Below are 20,472 nucleotides of genomic sequence, written 5' to 3' on the forward strand. Positions count from 1 at the left end.
CTTTTATGGCACGGAGAGGATAGACTAACTCAATGCCAGTGAGGAATATTTGGATACTGATCTAATCTTACCAATGAACTGTAAAAAAAAAAAAAATTGGTTTGGTAAAGTTGTAATTTGATGTCTTTATCAAAATAATCATGATAGAAGAAAAATAGATGATAACAAAATACGTATGGTATTCAATGCTTCTTCTGACCTCAAAATCACATGGTCCCCTAATGGGAAATGTTATTAGCTTGCTGTTATCCATTAACAGGTGTTTGTGCATCCCCAGTGACTCACATGCAAGCAGACATCCAAATAAGGAGACACATAACCACATGAGCTTATTTTGAACAACTGTAGTGAGAACATTAAGATAAATCTCTGTAAGTCGCAGGCCTCTAATGATCTTCTGTAAATGGTGAATAGACGTTTAAATAACGCTTTCCTGTCTACTGACAACACTGCTCCACAACACAATCCTCATTCACCCGCTCAGCATTCACCCACTTCACCCACTCACCCATTTAACATTTAATCATTACAGCTGACTACTAGTAATTTAGTTTCAGTGGAAATGATTAATTAAACTTTACTTTAAGTTTTATGGGAACAAATCTGGTGGGTAAATTCATCCATGTCCACATGTTCAAAGAGGGATTGTGAATAACAGAAATGTAATTTCATTCATGTCACTGTTTAATCCACTTTCGTGGGTCACGGGGGTTTACTGGAGTTTAATCCTAGCTGATTTACAGGCAAGAGGCTGGGGACACTCCAAGCACGACGCCAGTGGACAGCGATCCACACGGAAGACAAACCACCATTCACGCACAATTCGAAAAGACTAATTTACCTAAGTTGCATGTTTCTGGATCCCAGAGAGAACCCACACAGGCACGGGAGAACATACAAAGTCCCTACAGACAAGATTCAAACCCAGAACCTTCTAGCTGTGAGGTGACAGCCCTACCCACCACGCCACCGTGCAGCTCAGAAATTTTATTTCAAATGTCATAATTGCTTCATCATTTTGTCCAATATTGCTATTATGTCCCTAACTCAGTTATATCACCATTTTAAAGATCTAAAATTGAATTTTATATTATAGATAACACTAACATAATTAATGGTGCTGAACAAAGATCAGTATATTTTGAACATGTTATCTGTTATAATTATTTTTTGTATGTGTTAATTGTAATTTAGAAATCTAAAATTACAATGAGTAATGAATTTCAAACTGACATGTCCAAACTGAATTTCAGATGTCTAGAACCATCAGGACAATTATTCATATGAAATGATCAATTCTATTAGTAAGAGTAGATGATATCCAAGAATGACATTTCCTTAAGTGGGATTTTAATTGTTGGCTCAACAGTTTGACTATTAAAAACTATGTTGTAAATAACATTACAGCACATATTACTTAGAATATAAACCATGGTCAAAGTTAGATTATGCTTATATTAATTTGGAAAATTATTGTATTATTGTAAGACTCCTATCAGCAGGTCGATAAATCAGACAGCAAGAACATTTTGCAGTAGAAGTCATTTGTTGGAAGCAGGAGAAATAGGTAAGATAAGAGCGGATCTGAGAACGCAGTGCTGCTGAGCCACAGACCTGTCAGAGTGCCTGTGTTGACCTCTGTCCACCGCTGAAAGCAGCTGGAGTTCTGGACCAAAAAGCAATGGAATTAATGGTTTTGTGAGCTCAACCATGTGCTAAAGGTGTTGTCTTGGCCTCCAAATTTCCCAGACCTCAATCCATTCTAGCTTTGGGATATGCGGGACAAACAAGTTCTATCCATGGAAGGCTGACCTTACAACTAAAGGATGTTCAGGCTTTGCTGATGTTATTGTACTACATTCCAAAGCACACCTTCAGATGGCTTGTGGAGTCCATCCATTGATGGGTCAGGGATGTCTGGCAGCAAAAGGGTATTTATATATTAAAAACATGCTGCAGAGCGTGTTCGTTATGATTGACCATAATTTCTTATGGAACGACACGAACACCACTGAAAATCCAGGGAATGGACATCAAGGCAGTGTCATCTTATGAGTACCGGGGTGTTCAGCTGAACAATAAACTGGACTGGATGCACAACACAAATATACTTTACAAAAAGTGTCAGAGCAGCCTCTGCTCAGGAGATTGTGGCCTTTTAGGGTGCAGAGGGCACCCCTGATGACTTCTATGACACTCGCATGTCAGCCATTTGTTATGAGGTGGTCAGCTGGGGGAGCAGCGTCACAGCAGCTGACAGGAAGAGACTGGACAGGCTGATTGAAAAGGCCAGCTCTGTCCTTGGATGCCCCCTTGACTCAGTGGAAGTGGTGGGAGAGAGGAGGATAATGGCTAAGCTGTAGTCCATGATGGAGAATGACTCCCACCCCCTGCCGGGCACTCAAACAACACTGGAGAGACCCTAAATGTGTGAAGGAATGCTATCGCAGGTCTTTCCTTCCTGCAGCTGTCGGACTTTACAACCAGCACAGCTGCCAGTAGACCACACACACACACACACACACACACACACACACACACACACAAACACACACACACACACACACACACACACACAATCAAGATTGCAGTGTAAATCTGTCTAGCCAGTGTAAATTTGTGAATTGCAAATTTCTTATTATGTATATTACTTCTTTAATTGTTATTTAATGTAGCCGCAAGGGGGCACAAGCCAGTGTCTTATTGTGCTGGTCCCAAGCCTGGATAAATACAGAGGGTTGCGTCAGGAAGGGCATCCCGCGTAAAACTTTTGCCAAATCAAAGATGCGAATCAAACCTATGATTTCCATACCGGATCGGTCGAGGCCCGGGTTCACGACGACCGCCATCGGCGCTGTTGACCTACAGGGCGCCGGTGGAACTTGGACTACTGTTGGTCGAAGAAAGGAGAGGAGGAAAGTGCGTTCACACGAAGAAAGAGAAGAGGAGCACCAACAGTATAGAACTGAGAGTAGGGATGTTGAATGTTGGAACTATGACAGGAAAAGGTAGAGTTGGTTGACATGATGCAGAGGAGGAAGGTAGACCTACTGTGTGTCCAGGAGACAAGGTGGAAAGGTAGCAAGGCTAGAAGTTTAGGAGCAGGGTTCAAATTGTTCTATCATGTTGTAGATGGGAAGAGAAATGGAGTAGGAGTTATCTTGAAGGACGAGTTTGTTAGGAATGTCCTGGAGGTAAAAAGAGTGTCGGATAGAGTGATGAGTCAGAAGCTAGAAATTGAAGGTGTGATGTTCAATGTTGTTAGCGGGTATGCTCCACAGGTAGGATGTGAGCTGGAGGAGAAGGAGAAATTCTCATTGGACTTCGATGAAGTGATGCAGAGCATGCCTAGAAGTGAGAGAGTTGTCATTGGTGCAGACTTCAATGGACATGTTGGTGCAGGTAAAAGAGGTGATGAGGAAGTGATGGGCAGGTTTGGTATCCAGGACAGGAATGCAGAAGGACAGATGGTGGTTGACTTTGCAAAAAGGATGGAAATAGCTGAAGTGAATACTTTCTTCCAGAAGAGGCAGGAACATAGGGTGACCTATAAGGGTGGTGGTAGGAGCACACAGGTAGACTACATCTTGTGTAGACGGTGTAACCTGAAGGAGATCAGTGACTGCAAAGTAGTGGTAGGTGAGAGTGTAGCCAAAAAGCATAGGATGGTGGTGTGTAGGATGACTCTGGTGGTGAGGAAGATGAAGAGGGCAAAGGCAGAGCAGAAGACGAAATGGTGGAAGCTAAAAAAGGAAGTGTTGCATGACTTTTAGGAAGGAGTTAAGACAGGCTCTGGGTGGCAAGGAGGTGCATCCAGATGACTGGACAACTACAGCTAATGTGATCAGGGAGACAGCTAGGAGAGTACTTGGTGTGTCATCTGGAAGGAAAGTAGATAAGGAGGCTTGGTGGTGGAATGAGGAGGTACAGGAGTATATACAGAGAAAGAGGTTAGCTAAGAGGAAGTGGTCAACTCAGAGGACTGAGGAGAGTAGACAGGAGTACAGGGAGATGCAGCGTAAGGTGAAGGTAGAGGTAGCAAAGGCCAAACAAGGGGCTTATGATGACTTGTATGCTAGGTTGGACAGTAAGGAGAGAGAGACTGATCCATACAGGTTGGCAAGACAAAGACAGAGATAGGAAGGACATGCAGCAGGTTAGGGTGATTAAGGATAGGGATGGAAGTCTATTGACAGGTGCCAGTAGTGTGATGGGAAGGCGGAAAGAGTAATTTGAAAAGTTGATGAATGTGGAAAATGAGAGAGAACAAAGACTAGAAGAGGTAACTGTTGTGGACCAGTATGTAGCAAAGATTAGTCAGGATAAAGTGAGGAGGGCACTGAAGAGGATGAAGAGTGGAAAGGCAGTCACTCCTGATGATATAAGTTTCTAGGAGAGGTGGCAGTAGAGTTTCTGACTAGATCTGAGAAGATGCCTGAGGAATGGAGGAGAAGTGTGCTGGTGCCCATTTTTAAGAACAAGGGAGATGCGCAGAGTTGTGGCAACTACAGAGGAATAAAGCTGACAAGCCATACAATGACGTTATGGGAAAGAGTAGTGGAAGCTAGACTGAGGGCAGAAGTGAACATTTGTGAGCAGCAGTATGGTTTCATGCCAAAAAAGAGTTCTACAGATGCAGTATTTGCTTTGAGGATGTTGATAGAGAAGTACAGAGAAGGCCAAATGGAGCTGCATTGTGTTTTTGTAGATCTGGAGAAAGCTTATGACACGGTGCCCAGAGAGGAACTGTGGTATTGTATGAGGAGAAGTATGTTAGAGCGGTGCAGAACATGTATGAGGACTGTAAGACAGTGGTGAGGTGTGCTGTAGTTGTGACAGAGGAGTTCAAGGTGGAGGTGGGACTGCATCAGGGATCAGCTCTGAGCCCCTTCTTGTTTGCTATGGTGATGGACAGACTGACAGGCGAGGTTAGACAGGAATCTCCATGGACTATGATCCCAAAAGCTGTTGAGTCGATCCACTGGACGTTAAGAAAGTTCTTGAAGACGTTTCATCTCTCATCCAAGAGACTTCTTCAGTCCTTGGATCGACTCACAGCTTTTGGGATAACCATGACCTAGATGACTGAGAACCTACACAGACATCGTGAATTATGATGTTTGCAGATGACATTGTGATCTGCATTGAGAGCAGGGAAGAGGTGGAGGAGAAGCTAGAGAGGTGGAGGTTTATTCTGGAAAGGAGAGGAATCAAGGTTAGCCGCAGTAGGACAGAGTACATGTGTGTGAATGAGAGGGACCCAAGTGGAAGAGTGAGGTTACAGGAAGAAGAGATAAAAATGGTGGAGGATTTTAAGTACTCAGGGTCAACAGTCCAGAGCAATGAAGAGTGTGGAAAAGAGATGAAGAAGCGTGTACAGGCAGGATGGAACAGGTGGAGGAAAGTGTCAGGTGTGATGTGTGATAGAAGAGTTTCAGCTAAAATGAAAGGAAAGGTGTACAAAACTGTGGTGAGACCAGCGATGTTGTTTGGTCTAGAGACAGTGTCACTGAGGAAAAGACAGGAGACAGAGCTGGAGGTAGCAGAGATGAAGATGCTGAGGTTCTCTCTGGGAGTGACCAGGATGGATAGGATCAGGAATGAGTATATCAGAGGGACAGCACATGTTAGAGGTTTTGGAGATAAAGTCAGAGAGGCCAGACTGAGATGGTTTGGACATGTCCAGAGGAGAGATAGTGAATATATTGGTAGAAGGATGCTGAGTTTTGAACTGCCAGGCAGGAGGCCTAGAGAAAAACCAAAGAGGAGGTTTATGGATGTAATGAGGGAAGACATAAAGGTAGTTGGTGTGAGAGAAGAGGATGCAAAGGACAGGGCTAGATAGAGGCAATTGATTCGCTGTGGCGACCCCTGAAGGGAAAAGCCGAAAGGAAAAGAAGAAGACTTCTTTAATTATTATTTATCTAATAACTTTTCTACTTTGTATTATTCTTATTATTTATCTTATTTGCCAAGTGTTTCTTCTACTCTTCATTTCTCTGACTACATCTGATACTACCGCTGTAATAGTGGATATTTCTCCAATGTGGGATAAATAGAGGTATATCTTGTCTCATCTTAGTGGTGTGGTCAGGTACTCTTAGTGATCATTTAACAAATGACAAAGGGATACCTATCACCCCTAAATGTGCTTGGAGTTAAGTGGCATTCATCTTCCGGTTCTGCAGGGTACTGTTCACGGTGAAACAGTCATCAGTGAAGATGTAGCCTAAGGACATCCACTTCTTTGCCTTCCTGTGACTCTTCCAGTCTCTGTATTTCTGTTGCAACCTGCTGATGACATTCTGGGCCACTTTAAGCACAGTGGCCTCTTCTGTCTGAAAACATCCTGTTTGAAGCGAACCAGGAAATGTATTGATCATTCATGTATCATTAAAATATAGCAAAATACAGAAAATAAAAAAAACCATTTATTTTGCCAAAAGGCTCATTGGTAGATAACAGGAAGTTGTGCTAAAGTACTGAAACTGAACACTTGAACGTGTGCATTCAAATTTCAGAGACTAAGTTCACCTCTAAAAGTCTAAAAGTTAGGGTGCATGTGCATGCAGTGTGTGCATATAGTACATTTTCACCAGCGGAAGATTATAGGACTGATAACTTCTACATGCAAAAGTGGATGGTATAAGTTCAGGAAACAGATGAAATTAGACTAGAAAATGAGATACTGTTGTGATTCATAAACTCCTATATTCTGTGTTTCTTGAGTATACATATGAGAATGCCTGTGACTGACAGTAATACACTACTGTACTTCCTATTTAGTGAACCACTTTGGGGCCCTATTCACTGACTGCCTCAGCCTTTAAAGTAGCCTGGCTTGCAAATAAAAAACAAACAAATTCCGAGGATTCTTGTCGCTTCATTTCGATCGCCCATATAAACCCTAAAATCCCTGAATGTGATTGATTACGTTATCATATTCAACTATCGCTAGACAAACAGCGATCGATCGAAGCCGCGGAGGCGCGGGGTTTCCCAGCGCCGACTGCAGGGTTACCGCGCCCTTGTCGTCGTTTGATGGCCGGACCGGTGTGCTACCACAGAAAGGGCAGATGTTAAGTCTGGCAAAAGGGATACAGTAGGCTGTCTTGTTGAATGAGGTATAGTGGCTTTGACAATTTAGCTTTTTTTTTTTCTTCTGCCGAGGCTGTTTTCAGTGCAAGGCTAGTGGGTGTGATTTCCCCCTCCCCTCTCCGGCTGGTTCGCTGATGTTGTCAGGCTGTTGAGCCGTAGCCTGCGTGTGGACAGGGCTGCTCCTCGGAAATCTACCGCTAGCTGGCTAGCTAGTTAAGGAGGCTAGCGTTGTGCTGTTCGTTGATGCGTGAATCGGAGGGTTTACGCCGTCTTGTTTTTCTGTCAATGCCAAACGCCAAAACGCACGCAAATTGAATCAGGTAAGGGGACATGAGATGATGTTCATGCAGCTTCATGGTTTTGTCGGTAAATGTCATGGTGTTTGGCAATGAATTTTGGCGAAATTTAACTACGGAGGTGGGGTAGCGACAGCTAGCTTCCTAGCCATTTGGGTTGCTGTGATTAAGTAACGCTAGATTGGCTATTTTATAAGCAAATACAGTTATGTATGTAATATATACAGAAGTGATTCCAGGAGCCCCCTTTTTTAAACAATGTGTGCAATGATTTTCACATTTCTCTCCAGCTAAACTGCCTTACTCTTTCAGTCAAATGAGTTAGGTTAACCACTTGTTTTAATGTGAGCGAGAACCTCTGGCTGCCATTGAGGAACGTAGCCATGAATGTTAGCCAGAGAGGCTTGATCTCAGTGCTGGCCCAGAGGAGCTGATTCCGGCCTAAAGTACAATACTGCAATGGGGCCAAAGAACTGGTTAGATAGTAATAAAAAATATTATAGACAGGAATTAATTTAAGCACACTAGGCATTTCACAGTCCGTGCTGGGTTTTTTGTTCGAAACATTAGAAAACATTCATATGAAGTGATGATGAACTGGATTGGGCTAGAAAATAAATGTCCCGTTAACATATTAACCTGAATATGGTTATTATAAGCAACAGAAGAGCAGTCGGCGCAGCTGGTCACCTGAAACTGTACGTAAATGTATGTTTATGAATAATATTGTGGTCACACATTATCGACGTCAGTTGCTGTAGCCGCGTTAACACCCTTTTTCAAGCCTAACTAATAAGTTAGCACATTTGCAGCTTTCCTGCAACGACATGGCCGCGCCGGTGTTACGCCCTTAACTCGGGTTAGTAATCCGCATTTTGTGCTGTCAGTCACCTAAATGGAAGCCATAAAGCAACGACTGCTAAGTATTTATCTATTTTAAAGAAGACTTGTGTGTTTTTGCATGTTTTGCTTCCTGGAGTTAAACAGGCCATCACCGCCCGACCTTGCAATTTTTACATTCTCCTATCCACTGCAGGATAAGAGCCAAATAAGTATATCTGTACGTCGTAATCAAATCAACTGTGCACTGTCGGATTTAACGAGATTGTAAGCATGCAAGTAAGTGGATTTCTGGAAGTCGTCTCTCGGTATACCTAATGTGTTGGCTTAAATGCTAACTACATAGCACGCCATGTCTCGTTTATGTCGGAAGCGCTGTTTAGTCTACACAGAGTTGTCTCTGGTTACGTTTTAGCTATTGGCTATTTGAATTAGCAGGGATTCAGCCGATACATTATTTGGTCTATTCTTCCTTGTTCATCGGACTTTGTCAAAGAAGTGGAATCCTCGACGTGAACGAGTTTGTTAGCTCTCGTGAATACTAGCATTGCCCTGATTCCAGGCCGACATCGTCAAGCCTGTTAGCAGGCGAACAACCAGACAGCAGATGCAAGATGGCGTTTAGCCGCAATTTCTCAGATTTCCATCAGTGCAAATCACATTATCATTACACTGGGTATCTTCACATCAATGTAAAAAATCTGACAGAAATGCTTAAATGCAAAGTTATCTGTCTCAGTATTTTGACGAATTATGGAGTTTCAACTTATTTCCTACCCAACTTTGTGGAGACTCCCTGACCCATCCTTGTAAATTCACCGTAATGTATTTATAAGGCAAAAAAACAACAACTCATCATGTTATATTTGTTCAGCAAAATTTTTAAATAAGTTTCTATTTACTTGCCCACTGTCAAATGTGCAGTTTTTAGAGTTGTCTAGATATTGTGGTTATTAGTACATGGGAAAAGTTTTGACTGTTTTAACATATCTCTGCAGCTTACTTTGGTAAAGCACAAATGCAAAATTTGCAATACGGTAAACCAAATGCGTATGTAAATGATTAAGCGTTTTTGTGGCCAGTTAAGTAGCCTTTCAGTAAGGCGCAAGACACATTTGCATTCACACTGCCAAAAGAATGTGGTTTCAGTGATCCGATCTTGACTATGGCTTGAATCTTCAGTCTTGAATCTTCGATCTTCAGTCAATCTTCACTTGTCAACTAACCGAGTGACTTTGTAATTTCCCCTTGCGGGGATCAATAAAGTATACTTCTTCAGATCACCAAGATGTTAATTCCAGGTCTGAGCTAGGCTTAGCACATAGTCTAAAACAACTTTCTAATATCCATTCAAATACAATGCAAACAAGCCTACAGTTGTAGGCAAATCATAGCACTGCACACATTGTCACACAAAAAAAAATTCAGTTATTGACATACATGTTATACAAACTTGTGCACAGATATTACATGAAGAATATAGTGAGTGTTTATTTCTTTGTAGTTTGTCATGTAGTGTCTTTGTTAATTTGGTTACATTGTGCAACCAAAATTCTGCTACTATGTCTAGTGTGTTTTATAATGTTAGAATTACTAAAAATGCAGCGTCATTGTTGCTTATTTTTGAGCTTGGTATGAAATGCATAGCATCTGGTTAGATTGGACAATTAGAGGAGGAGATTGCATTAAGATAGTAATTTTACTGGCAATTTGTAAATCCAGGCACTTCTTGTAGGCGTGTGGTGTGTAAAAGAATTAAGATTAAACTCATCCTTTTATGATTAGGAAAACATTTCTAATGCTTGAACTGGCTTTGCCAGCTGTTTATGTTGGTGAGCATGGATGGGATTAGCGACTCATTGACTGAGGGTTTTAGCTTTTAGGATTAGAGTTGCTCAGTGATATTGCTGGTTATGTCCTTTTCTATGATCCAGCTTTAAACCTATGAAGCATTGCATTATCACCATTATACTGGAAATATCTTTTTAAAAACATGTACGCTACTGCAGAGATGATTAGTTCAAATGGGAATGCAGAAGACACTTTAAAAGAAACGAGAACCAAATGCCCTTAAGGAACTTTAAAACAGCCAGCGATCTATAACTCCAGGCTGTTTGCAGCTGCTCTTTGTTTATCATGCAGTCAGCTGACCCTGATCAGGCCCTTGGAAAGTAGAAGCAATGAGGGAGAGGAACTCCTTAAGCATCCAGAGGTCAATGAGGGCAAAACTTTACTTATTAGGGAGATTTTAAAATTTGGATATAGTAGACAACACGCTAGTCCATTTGATTATCATTTACATTTTTTAATTTTGATTTTTCTTTTCATAGATATGAAATATCAGAAAGCTAATTGCTGCAAGTAAACTTAGTTTGGGAAATGCAATTCTTAAAAAGAAGTGTAATTTCTCTGTCTTTATTTCATTTCGACAAAAATGTGACCATGTTTTGGAATATCAAAAATATTGGATATTTTCAAGGTGACTGGCAATCTATACCTGGGTGATATTGTGTAATTACATTCCATCACATATTTATCTGTGGATTAGTAAGTGTAAGAGGATAACCTATGTTTTAAAAAGGTCAGCCAATCCGAGGACCTAAAGGTTAATGTTGGGCAGATGAGATTTTTGTCTTGTCCTGGAATTCCCAGTGAGACAGGCTCACTCCAAAATTCAACAGGTAAGGCAGCTGGGAAAGTTGTTCAGAATTACATTTAATACCTATAATTGAAGCTAATTAGGTGTGCTGCTGACATTTGTCCTGTGTTTTAATGATGTGTTTAGAGCTGTGGCATGCATGAAATAGAAAAGTTTGTTCTTCACCTCTCTAAAGATGCGAGGGACAATTTGCCATTCCACTCATCTTGATTTAAGATTTTCTACTTGAAGAGTTATTAAGGTTGTTAAAAGTATTGATAGTTTTGAGATGTTTTTAAAAAATTATATTCACATCTGATTATCGGAAATACCAAAGCTGTTAAAATCAGATTTACAGTCAGATTTCAAACCAAGGCTGACATCAACATAGTTACAAATGTGTTTGTGTTCAGAGACTTTTTCGAACCTGCTGCACTTCACTAATTAGAGATTGTGTTCAAATGCATTTTTCTTGAAATTTAAAATTCTGATACGTAACATCTGTACTTAAAATAGTTTCTGGTTTGTAATCTTCCTATGAGAGATAAAATATCTCAATATACTTGACTGTTGGAAATAGGAGTGTAACTAATCATAGTGAAAGTTAATTTTTGTGCGTGTATAAATAACATTTTGTCTTTTTTATTAGTACAAATCATCTGTGCTATTTCAAACACACACACAAAAAAATTTCTGCTCATGTACTTCTGTTTTGCCCACACTGCATTAAGATAGAAAGTGTATCCTTTGACAACTAAAATGTCACTCCACACACCAATTGGTTAGTTCCTTTAGATAAAGCTCCTTTAGATAAAGCTATCTGTTTCCAAAGTTAATGTAACTACTAATTACATCTCAAATGATAATGTGCTGTATTAGTTGATTGTTGCAACTGCATCATAAAAAGTTTTTATTACTTCAGGAGTTGTCTGGCATTAATGTTTTCAAACTTATTTTTAATGTCATAGCACAAATCTTGTCAGCACTGGATTTTTTTTTAATCTTAGTCAAAATCTTCCATTTTAGTTACGATAGTATTTTTTCTCTCCGTAATTGCCTGAAAAATCATATTCCAATGTTGTCTTCCATGCAATGAAGTCATTATGCCCAGTCTTTTGTTTTTTGTTTTGCATGCTTCAAATGGACTATTGAAATGACCGGTTAAAATAATACATCGAGTTTCATACATGTGGCTTGATGTACAGTAATCCCTCGCACATTCGTGCATCAACACACACGACTTCACCTCATCGCAGATTTTTAATAGGTAGTCATGTGATACCGTACGTGCATTCTATTGGTTGATGGCCTCCAGGAGTGCAACTATGTTTTGTGAGTCTCAGAACTCGGCGTACTTCTGTCAGACACAAAAGTGCTTTAAACAGTCGATAAGAGTGTGGAAAAAGGTAATACAGATAGGTGGTTTAATATCAGTATGGGGAGGGTTCATAAACGTTTAGATTACCGCAAGTACGGTAATAAGATGAATAGTTTGTTGCTATGTTGCGGAATTTGTTATTCATGTGTGGTCCGTGGAATGTATTAATCGTGAGTAAGGAGGGCGCACTGTAGTTGAAGATATGTTGGGTGCTCTGAGGATCTGTATTAATATAAGTGGCTTATTGATAACTGAAATACTTAGAGATTGAGGTCAACTGGATAACTGGTTTTCAGATGATTTGAAAGTCATAGCGTAACAGGATCGTCTGGCTTTCCAAATTTTGTGTCACAATTTTATTGGGAAATTGATGTCGATAAGTAAGGTTGAACGATTACCCATTCATAAATGTTAATTCAACAATTTAGGCAATAGAAAAGACTGATGTGACAGTTTGCCGAAAATCTTTGTCTGGCATTAATCACTGCCGGTAGCAGATTTGGTTATAGCTCATTTTGCTTATATCGGAAACTGTGACCTTGAATTTAAAACATTATAGTTAATAAAGTACTTTTTTATTTTCCTTAAGATCAACAAGTGCCCTGGGAGCTGGAGTAAGGTAATTGAAAAAGCAGAATAAAATGAGTGAACTGGACCAGTTGCGCCAAGAGGCGGAGCAGCTCAAAAATCAGATCAGAGTGAGTAGTATTTTTTTAAACTTCTTATTACATTCCATTCATTTTTAAAAAATCTTCTTGCGGCTACAAACCATTCATTTTTTAAAATGTAATTTATAAGTTAGTCGTGAAGCCATTACAATGCTGATAGCATAAAGATGGAGAAATTGCCGCTTAAAAATATTAATTGTTCTTTTTAGGATGCCAGAAAAGCATGTGCAGATGCCACACTATCACAGGTAACCTGTTCATTTCTCTTAAGTAATAAAACATTTGGTCTGAAATTCATTGGTATATGTAATGTTTTGCAGATCACAGCTAATATTGACCCTGTTGGTCGAATCCAGATGCGTACAAGACGAACACTGCGGGGTCATTTGGCTAAAATCTATGCCATGCACTGGGGAACAGATTCCAGGTAATGTAATTGCCAATGACAGTGGATTTATATATGCTGCTGAGTTCATTTTAAATGTCCAAAAAAAATAATAGCACTGATTATCTAATTTAGGAGTGGCAGATATATTTCCTCAGTTGTGTCCTGATATTTTAGATATAATATATTTAGAATGACATGTCATGTTTAATGGTGTATATTTTTCTGTTCTGATTTTTCCAGGCTCTTGGTCAGTGCCTCTCAAGATGGCAAACTCATTATATGGGACAGCTATACCACAAATAAGGTAAGTTAAGTTTTGTGACTGGAATAATTGAAGTAATTGTGGAATGTCACTTATGGGCAAAGTGTTAGAGTTTTCTATTTAGACTCCCTGGAAAAGGCATGTCAACACAGCCTTCATGTATAAAAAAGTGCTGCTGAATGTTTAAAACTCGTGGGCAAACCTGACAGAAATGGCTGACCTGGTTTCTTTTGTTTCAATATTCAAGTGTCTTCAGTCCAACTTTTTTGATATTGCTCGTACTGCATATTCTTATTACATCCCGCTTGAAAGTGATGTATTGTAATTGTCAGTGTTCGTGTGTTAGTGTCCGTTAGTTTGTCCTTCGATTAGTTAGTCCACCAAATATCTTTGCAACCGTTGCAGATAAAAAGATGAAACAAAAAGCACATTACTTGGGTGGCAAAGGGGATGAAAATGAGTTGATGCCCTTGACCTTGAGAAACTAGGTCAAGGTCAAATTTCAACTTTTATACATTAAGGTACTGGATAAGATAGGACAAGGCAGAAGGCCAGTGTGAGTAAGACCATAGATTAAAGTTAGTGCTTTGATCTATTACAGTAGGTCAGAGCACTAGCTTTGATCTTTGACCTATGAAAGTAGGTCAGGATGAAGTTTTGAATTCATGGGGTGTCGCGAGATGTTGCAGTCTGTGACTGCCTTGTTCTTTTTGTGTCATTGTCTCCTGTCTAATAGCCAATCTGTCCTCCTCAATCACATGTTTCGAATAAAGTGTTTTCTGTGAATGTCTCAAATGTTTTATGTTGAGTTACACAGTGGGGAATACGGTCAGCTGAGACATAAACTAAAAGGATTAATTTTACAGTGAATCTCTGGATTGACTGAGATTACAGGTGAGATTGAGGTCACACATGTTCCAGAATGATATGTATGTATAAATATATTCATGCAATGAAAATATAGACATCACTAATTTCAGCCTTAAAGCTGGAGCATGATGCTGTCTAGTGGAAATTATTTATTATTATGGGAGGGTATTTTTAAGACAAATAGTATTTAGTACAGTAGTTGGCAATTTCTCATTCACAAAAAATTAAATGGTCACTTCAAACTACAGTTATCCCTCGTTTATTCACAGTTCAAGATGCACGGCATCACTACACCGCAGATTTTTAGTAGGTAGTCACGTGATGTCATACGAGCGTGCTATTGGCTGACACCATCCGTGTGTGCACTACGTTCCGAGACTCGGTTTCTCCTGCGACTTTTCTTTAATAAACAGTCTTAAGAGTGGGAAAAGATATCAGTATGGGAAGGGTTCATAAATTTTTAAATAACTAAGTAATAAAATAAGTAGTTCGTTACTATGTCACAGATTTTTGTTTTTCACGGGTAGTCCTGGAATGCATTAATTGCGAGAGGCTTAACTAAACTGTTGGGAAACTTTTTTTCATCATTGATCAGATAATCTGAACATGTGATAAAAGCCATTTCATATTCCAACAAAACTAACCTGTGACTGGATGGACCTTCAGCTGATGATTTGCATTCAAAAAATTTTGCGTACCTCTGGTACACTTGTGATAAAATATTTTCTCCTAATAAGAGTTGGTGCTCTCATTATCCATCTTTTTATGAAAGCAATCCATATTGGACTCTGGACATCTATAGTGTGTTTCTATTATCTGCCATATGGTAATAGTGTGTTTTTCTTCATAGTGACTTTTTGTAGTTGAAGTAATATGTGAGTATTTGTAAACTCATGTAGTCAGAATGTTTCCTTGAGTTTTGGATGGATCGAGTCATAACACTAGAGGCTTTGACGTCCAATTGTTGCATGTGTATATGACTACCTGTTGACATCTATTTTTGTTGTAGGTTCATGCTATTCCACTTCGATCCTCCTGGGTCATGACTTGCGCATATGCACCTTCAGGAAATTATGTTGCCTGTGGTGGTTTAGACAACATCTGCTCCATTTACAACCTGAAAACACGTGAGGGGAATGTACGTGTTAGCCGTGAGCTTGCTGGACATACAGGTATGAGTTAGTCCCATCTGTTGTTGTTTTTGTAGTGTGTGTGTATGTTTATATACACACATAAACATTTATATATGTGTGTATAAACATGTGTGGGTGTGTGTATATTAAAAGTCAAATTTGTTATTCCCAAAATTAAAATATTCTCAGGTCTACGAACTGATTTGCTCTTTATGAAAACTGTTGGTGTATTTGTGCAAGTATAAGACTTGAATACAAACCTTTAGCTTTCTTTAATACTGCCTAAGTATACATCATGCATGAAATTTTTAAAATTAATTTTAATACCAATAATTGCTCTGTTTATTCTTTGCATATTAGGATACCTGTCCTGTTGTCGCTTTCTTGATGACAACCAGATTGTTACGAGCTCTGGAGATACCACTTGGTAAGTCTGATTCCCAACTCCAAGTTGCAAGGAAGTAAGCATTTAATAAAAAGTCTGTGGGGTAAACAAATGGCACACGTGATCGTCATTGTGCTTTTTTGTTTTTTATAGTGCACTTTGGGACATTGAGACTGGTCAGCAGACCACAACATTTGCTGGGCACACAGGTGATGTCATGAGCCTGTCATTGGCCCCTGACTCACGGTTATTTGTCTCTGGTGCTTGTGATGCCTCTGCTAAACTCTGGGATGTTCGAGAAGGCATGTGCAGACAGACGTTCACCGGCCATGAGTCTGACATCAATGCCATTTGTGTAAGATATTTCAAGTTTCTACAAGTATACTTGAACATTAATTTTATTCAGTCATAAACACATTTTGGCATGTTAATTGTTTTAGAAAAAAATTATTTCAACAATTATTTTTGGTTTATGGGTTTTGTGCATTAATTAAATCTTTTGTATTTTGTAGTTCTTCCCTAACGGCAATGCTTTTGCCACGGGCTCCGATGATGCCACCTGCAGACTGTTTGACCTGCGTGCTGATCAGGAATTAATGATCTACTCTCATGACAATATAATTTGTGGCATCACCTCTGTTGCATTCTCAAAGAGTGGCCGTCTTCTACTGGCAGGATATGATGACTTCAATTGTAATGTGTGGGACACACTAAAAGCTGACCGTGCTGGTAAGTTTTTTGGAGCATAACTTTGAACTTTGTATAAAATATGCTTGTTTTCCTGTTGTCTTTAGCACTGCTGACTAAAATTGTTAACCTCGTATGATATAATTGGATGAGTGCCATAATAGAATTACAGATGGTATAGAAATTAAGCCTTTGTCTCCTTTTAGGTGTGTTAGCTGGACATGATAACCGTGTCAGCTGCCTGGGGGTTACTGATGATGGTATGGCAGTTGCAACAGGATCCTGGGACAGTTTTCTGAAGATCTGGAATTGAAGCTTGAAGGTTTTTGTTGTTTGTCAATTTTTTTGCTAGTTTTTGAGTTAGTGCATTTACATTTTCAGTAAACTTTTGATAATCATCAGGACAACTGTAGCTATAGTGAAAACAATGGCAGTTGGTTTTGTTTTGATAATGCAGAAATTTTTGATTTTAATAATGTAAATATTTAACATTCTACTTCTACTAAACTTAATTTTATGGGGGGAAAAGTCTTAGACTTGGCAATCTCCCCCAAAGACACAGTTGTCTTGCTTACAGATAATTTCTCTCTGATCTGCAGATTTCAGCTCATTTTAATTTAAATTGACCAATTCTTTGACTAGTCTAAATTAACTGAGAAAATTTAGGTACCTTATTTTTATTGTCATTATATATGATCTTGTCATGTCAATTTTATAACTAATTTTCTATTAACAGGAAAATCAAAAAACTTTGTCAAGTTAACTGATTGGCATTTGGATGAATATAAAATGCTATAGACCAATAAGAATTCTTGTAGCGTTTCACTTCATTTATGGCAGCATGAATCAAAGTTAAGTTTTTGGCATTGTTTTCAGAATGTTTATGAAGCTTTTAACAAAAGTTAGACTTCTGTGCTAGAAATCGATAAAAAGCATACATTAACTTTTATTAAATACTTATTTATTTGAAGTCACTCTAAATCAGTTGTGAATTACTGAAAGCTTTCAGCCCCATTCTTGGTTCACCATTAATAGTTCAGCTCCAAAAATATTTTCCTGTTGCCATTCCTGTTTACCCTGTAGATGTACTTGTAACACACATAAGCAGCCGACCTAATTCCTGTAGCTCCTCGCAAAAATTATGGAATCATTAGTTTGTCCAGTTTTGTAATTTGGTAGGGGAAAAAAGCAGACCACATTGATGCCACAAATCTAAAGTCATTTTAAATGGAAACTTTCTGGTTATGAGAAACACTAAAATAATTTTTTTTAAATGAGGTAGTCAAAGCGGTTCCTTTTTAAGATCAAGTGGAGGAAAAGTTATCGAATCATTCAATTCTGAGAAAACTTGTGCAATCACCCTGTAAATTTCTATTTCGGAAACGAAAACCTGCATCGAATTAAATCTGCTCATTAGTTTGCAGTTAAAAAAGAATCCTCACACCTTGGAGAGCTGCTGCACAAATTGGATTGGCATGAATCATGCCTCCAACACGAGAGATGACAATGAAACAATGGAGAGAATTATCAAACTTCTTAAAAGGGGTAAATCATTAGCTGTGTCTAAAATCTGCACCATGTACAAACAACATGGGAAGGTTGTAAAAGGCAGGCATACTGGTAGCCCATCAAAGACACCAGAGCATGAAAACAGAACGCTTAAAGCAATGTCAGGATCCTTCTGTCTTAAATTTCGTAGAAGTTTGATGTTTCCATCAGCGTACATTCAGTTTTGAATTTCGTTTCTTTGTTTTTCAGATGTTCTTTTAACCCCAAAGTTGACTGGAAGACCATTACAACTTCAGAATGTTCACAACATCTTCTTCAACACTGTTTAAACTGACTTGGACACCACAAAAAACGAAGGGAAACCAATGCCTTTCCTACACAAAGAAGAGCACAATTGTTTATCACCTAGTTAAGGAAGGATCTCCTGTGGTATCAAATCAGAACCTTGTGCATTCCTTTTTGGACCATTTTATGTTACTTTGAAAGAAAAAAAGCAACACTATCATCCCATGCAAATGTGTGCGTCTTGAAAGCAAATGTCAGAGTGTAATTGTACAAATTATTTAACTTTTTTTTTTTTTTGCTTCTTTTTTTTTTTTTAAGAATTCTACTCTCATGGTTTGTTATTCTTGATGGCTTTCTTTTTGTCATGTTTCTTTAGTGGTTTCAGATATGTTTGAATTACAGCTTGTCTTTCTAATCCAGTTAAATCATGTAAGACAGACAAGAGAAAACATGCAGCAAGTAATGCAAGTAAACGCTTGGATCATATTACACAAGCAGCTTTCAAAATGTCCATGGTGTATTTATATACTAGCTGTTTTTGTTTCATCACAGCCTTTTGCACATGAAGAAACTTTGCCTCTCAACTAAAACTATGTTAACTAACCACATGCTATAAGTTATGAATGCTCATTCCATTACAAAAGAAGATGAGAAACTTAGAACAGTTAACCCCCTTAATTCTTGTACATGCCTTTGACTTTGGATGGGAAGGGTTGGGCTATCAAGGTAGACGCTGAGATAATGTGGGCATGACTGGATTTTATTATATGGTTGGGGGGGTTGTGTTTAGTATCCACTTTGAGTGAAATGCCTCACCTAACTAAATAGACACTTCCTTTGCTTGGGACTGCAGTTGCAACTCTGTGAATGAAATGTACAAATCAGTGTCTGAAAAATAATGGTTGGATATTTTAAGTTAAAACCTTTAATTTTGTCTGCCATGAGTTAATTTAGATGTGCATGCTGTAGACTTGCTTTCAATGGTGCAAAATTCTAGCCTTTTTTTTTTTCTTTGTTTTCTGAGGAGAGTAACCTATTGATTGAGATTAATAGAAGCCAATTTTTTTTGGCTCCAACTCTGCATACATCATGTATTAATACTGGTAACGCTATGCACCAGAGTGAGCAAGAATAGAGGGACATAAAATTGATTGCATACTTTGTGTAAATTACGCTTACCAGTTCTATTGATGCCATTTTTTGTAATTATAACAATCATTGTGAGAACATCAAGTCCTTCTCTCCCTGAAATCTTCAGTCAATGGAACAAAAAACATCCTCCCCTACTGTCCATGCTAAATCTTTTGTATATTTTTTTTCTTGGTCTTAAATTGAAAACCAGAGCATCTGAATGACATTTCACTGTATACAGAAGCACTTTTGTTAAAGTTGTGACATATTTTCACCCTTTTTTTTCTGCAATGATGTACAATAAATGTGATGTATTTGTGTGTGGCCACAAGTGAAAATGCAATTAAACTGAGATGGATTCCCTTTTCTCATTAATATTATAGAGCTCTGCACCCTTATGTACCTTTTCACCTTTTGTATTTCATTTTGGTCTGTTGGTGTTACACGGTGAGCTGGATGCAAGATAGATACTGTACTAAATTGTACTGTTATTGATTGAAAAATGTAATAAAAAGCTGTTTGAGATCTCTTACGGGTTGTTGTATCTAAACTCTTCTCAGTTACCCTGGGTTTATGTGACTAGTCACTATTGTCCAGAGCAGCAGCAAACATTTGAGTGACATAGGAAACCGTCAGATTCCAAGTCTGCAGTCTAGCTGTACTTATTTTAAATCCTGGGCACACAATGATTTGGATGAGGGGTCTTGTTATTACTATGAAGTAATTCTGATAAGTATTTGAAATAATGTGCTAATTTTAAAGTTTTAAGAGGCTGTGATTTCAGCATTTTTCTCAGGGACTGAGACTGATGTGCACAAAACAGTAAATTCTTGAAATTTGTAAAATTAAACCTATAGTGTATGGATTACGCACATTACAGAAAAAAATTATTTTTTTGCAGGTT

At 38.7% G+C, this 20,472-nt stretch overlaps 1 protein-coding gene across 2 annotated transcripts; it reads left to right on the top strand.

Annotated features, from left to right (window-relative positions):
- Positions 1-6,990: 6,990 nt before the first annotated feature.
- On the top strand, positions 6,991-20,100 carry gnb1b (guanine nucleotide binding protein (G protein), beta polypeptide 1b). Of its 2 annotated transcripts, none has more exons than XM_068315434.1 (11): positions 6,991-7,124; positions 12,840-12,948; positions 13,128-13,166; positions 13,239-13,345; positions 13,547-13,610; positions 15,448-15,610; positions 15,932-15,998; positions 16,110-16,311; positions 16,469-16,685; positions 16,850-16,965; positions 18,402-20,100. In XM_068315434.1, the coding sequence occupies exons 2-10, from the start codon at positions 12,892-12,894 to the stop codon at positions 16,954-16,956; spliced, it is 1,023 nt and encodes a 340-aa protein (XP_068171535.1). In that variant the 5' UTR covers positions 6,991-7,124; positions 12,840-12,891; the 3' UTR covers positions 16,957-16,965; positions 18,402-20,100. The 2 variants fall into 2 exon arrangements, with proteins under 2 accessions (XP_068171535.1, XP_068171536.1); XM_068315435.1 differs by lacking the exon at positions 6,991-7,124 and adding an exon at positions 7,134-7,418.
- The last annotated feature ends 372 nt before the right edge of the window (positions 20,101-20,472 follow it).

This window comes from Antennarius striatus, chromosome 5 (assembly GCF_040054535.1).
Source record: "Antennarius striatus isolate MH-2024 chromosome 5, ASM4005453v1, whole genome shotgun sequence".
Taxonomy (NCBI): Eukaryota; Metazoa; Chordata; class Actinopteri; order Lophiiformes; family Antennariidae; genus Antennarius; species Antennarius striatus.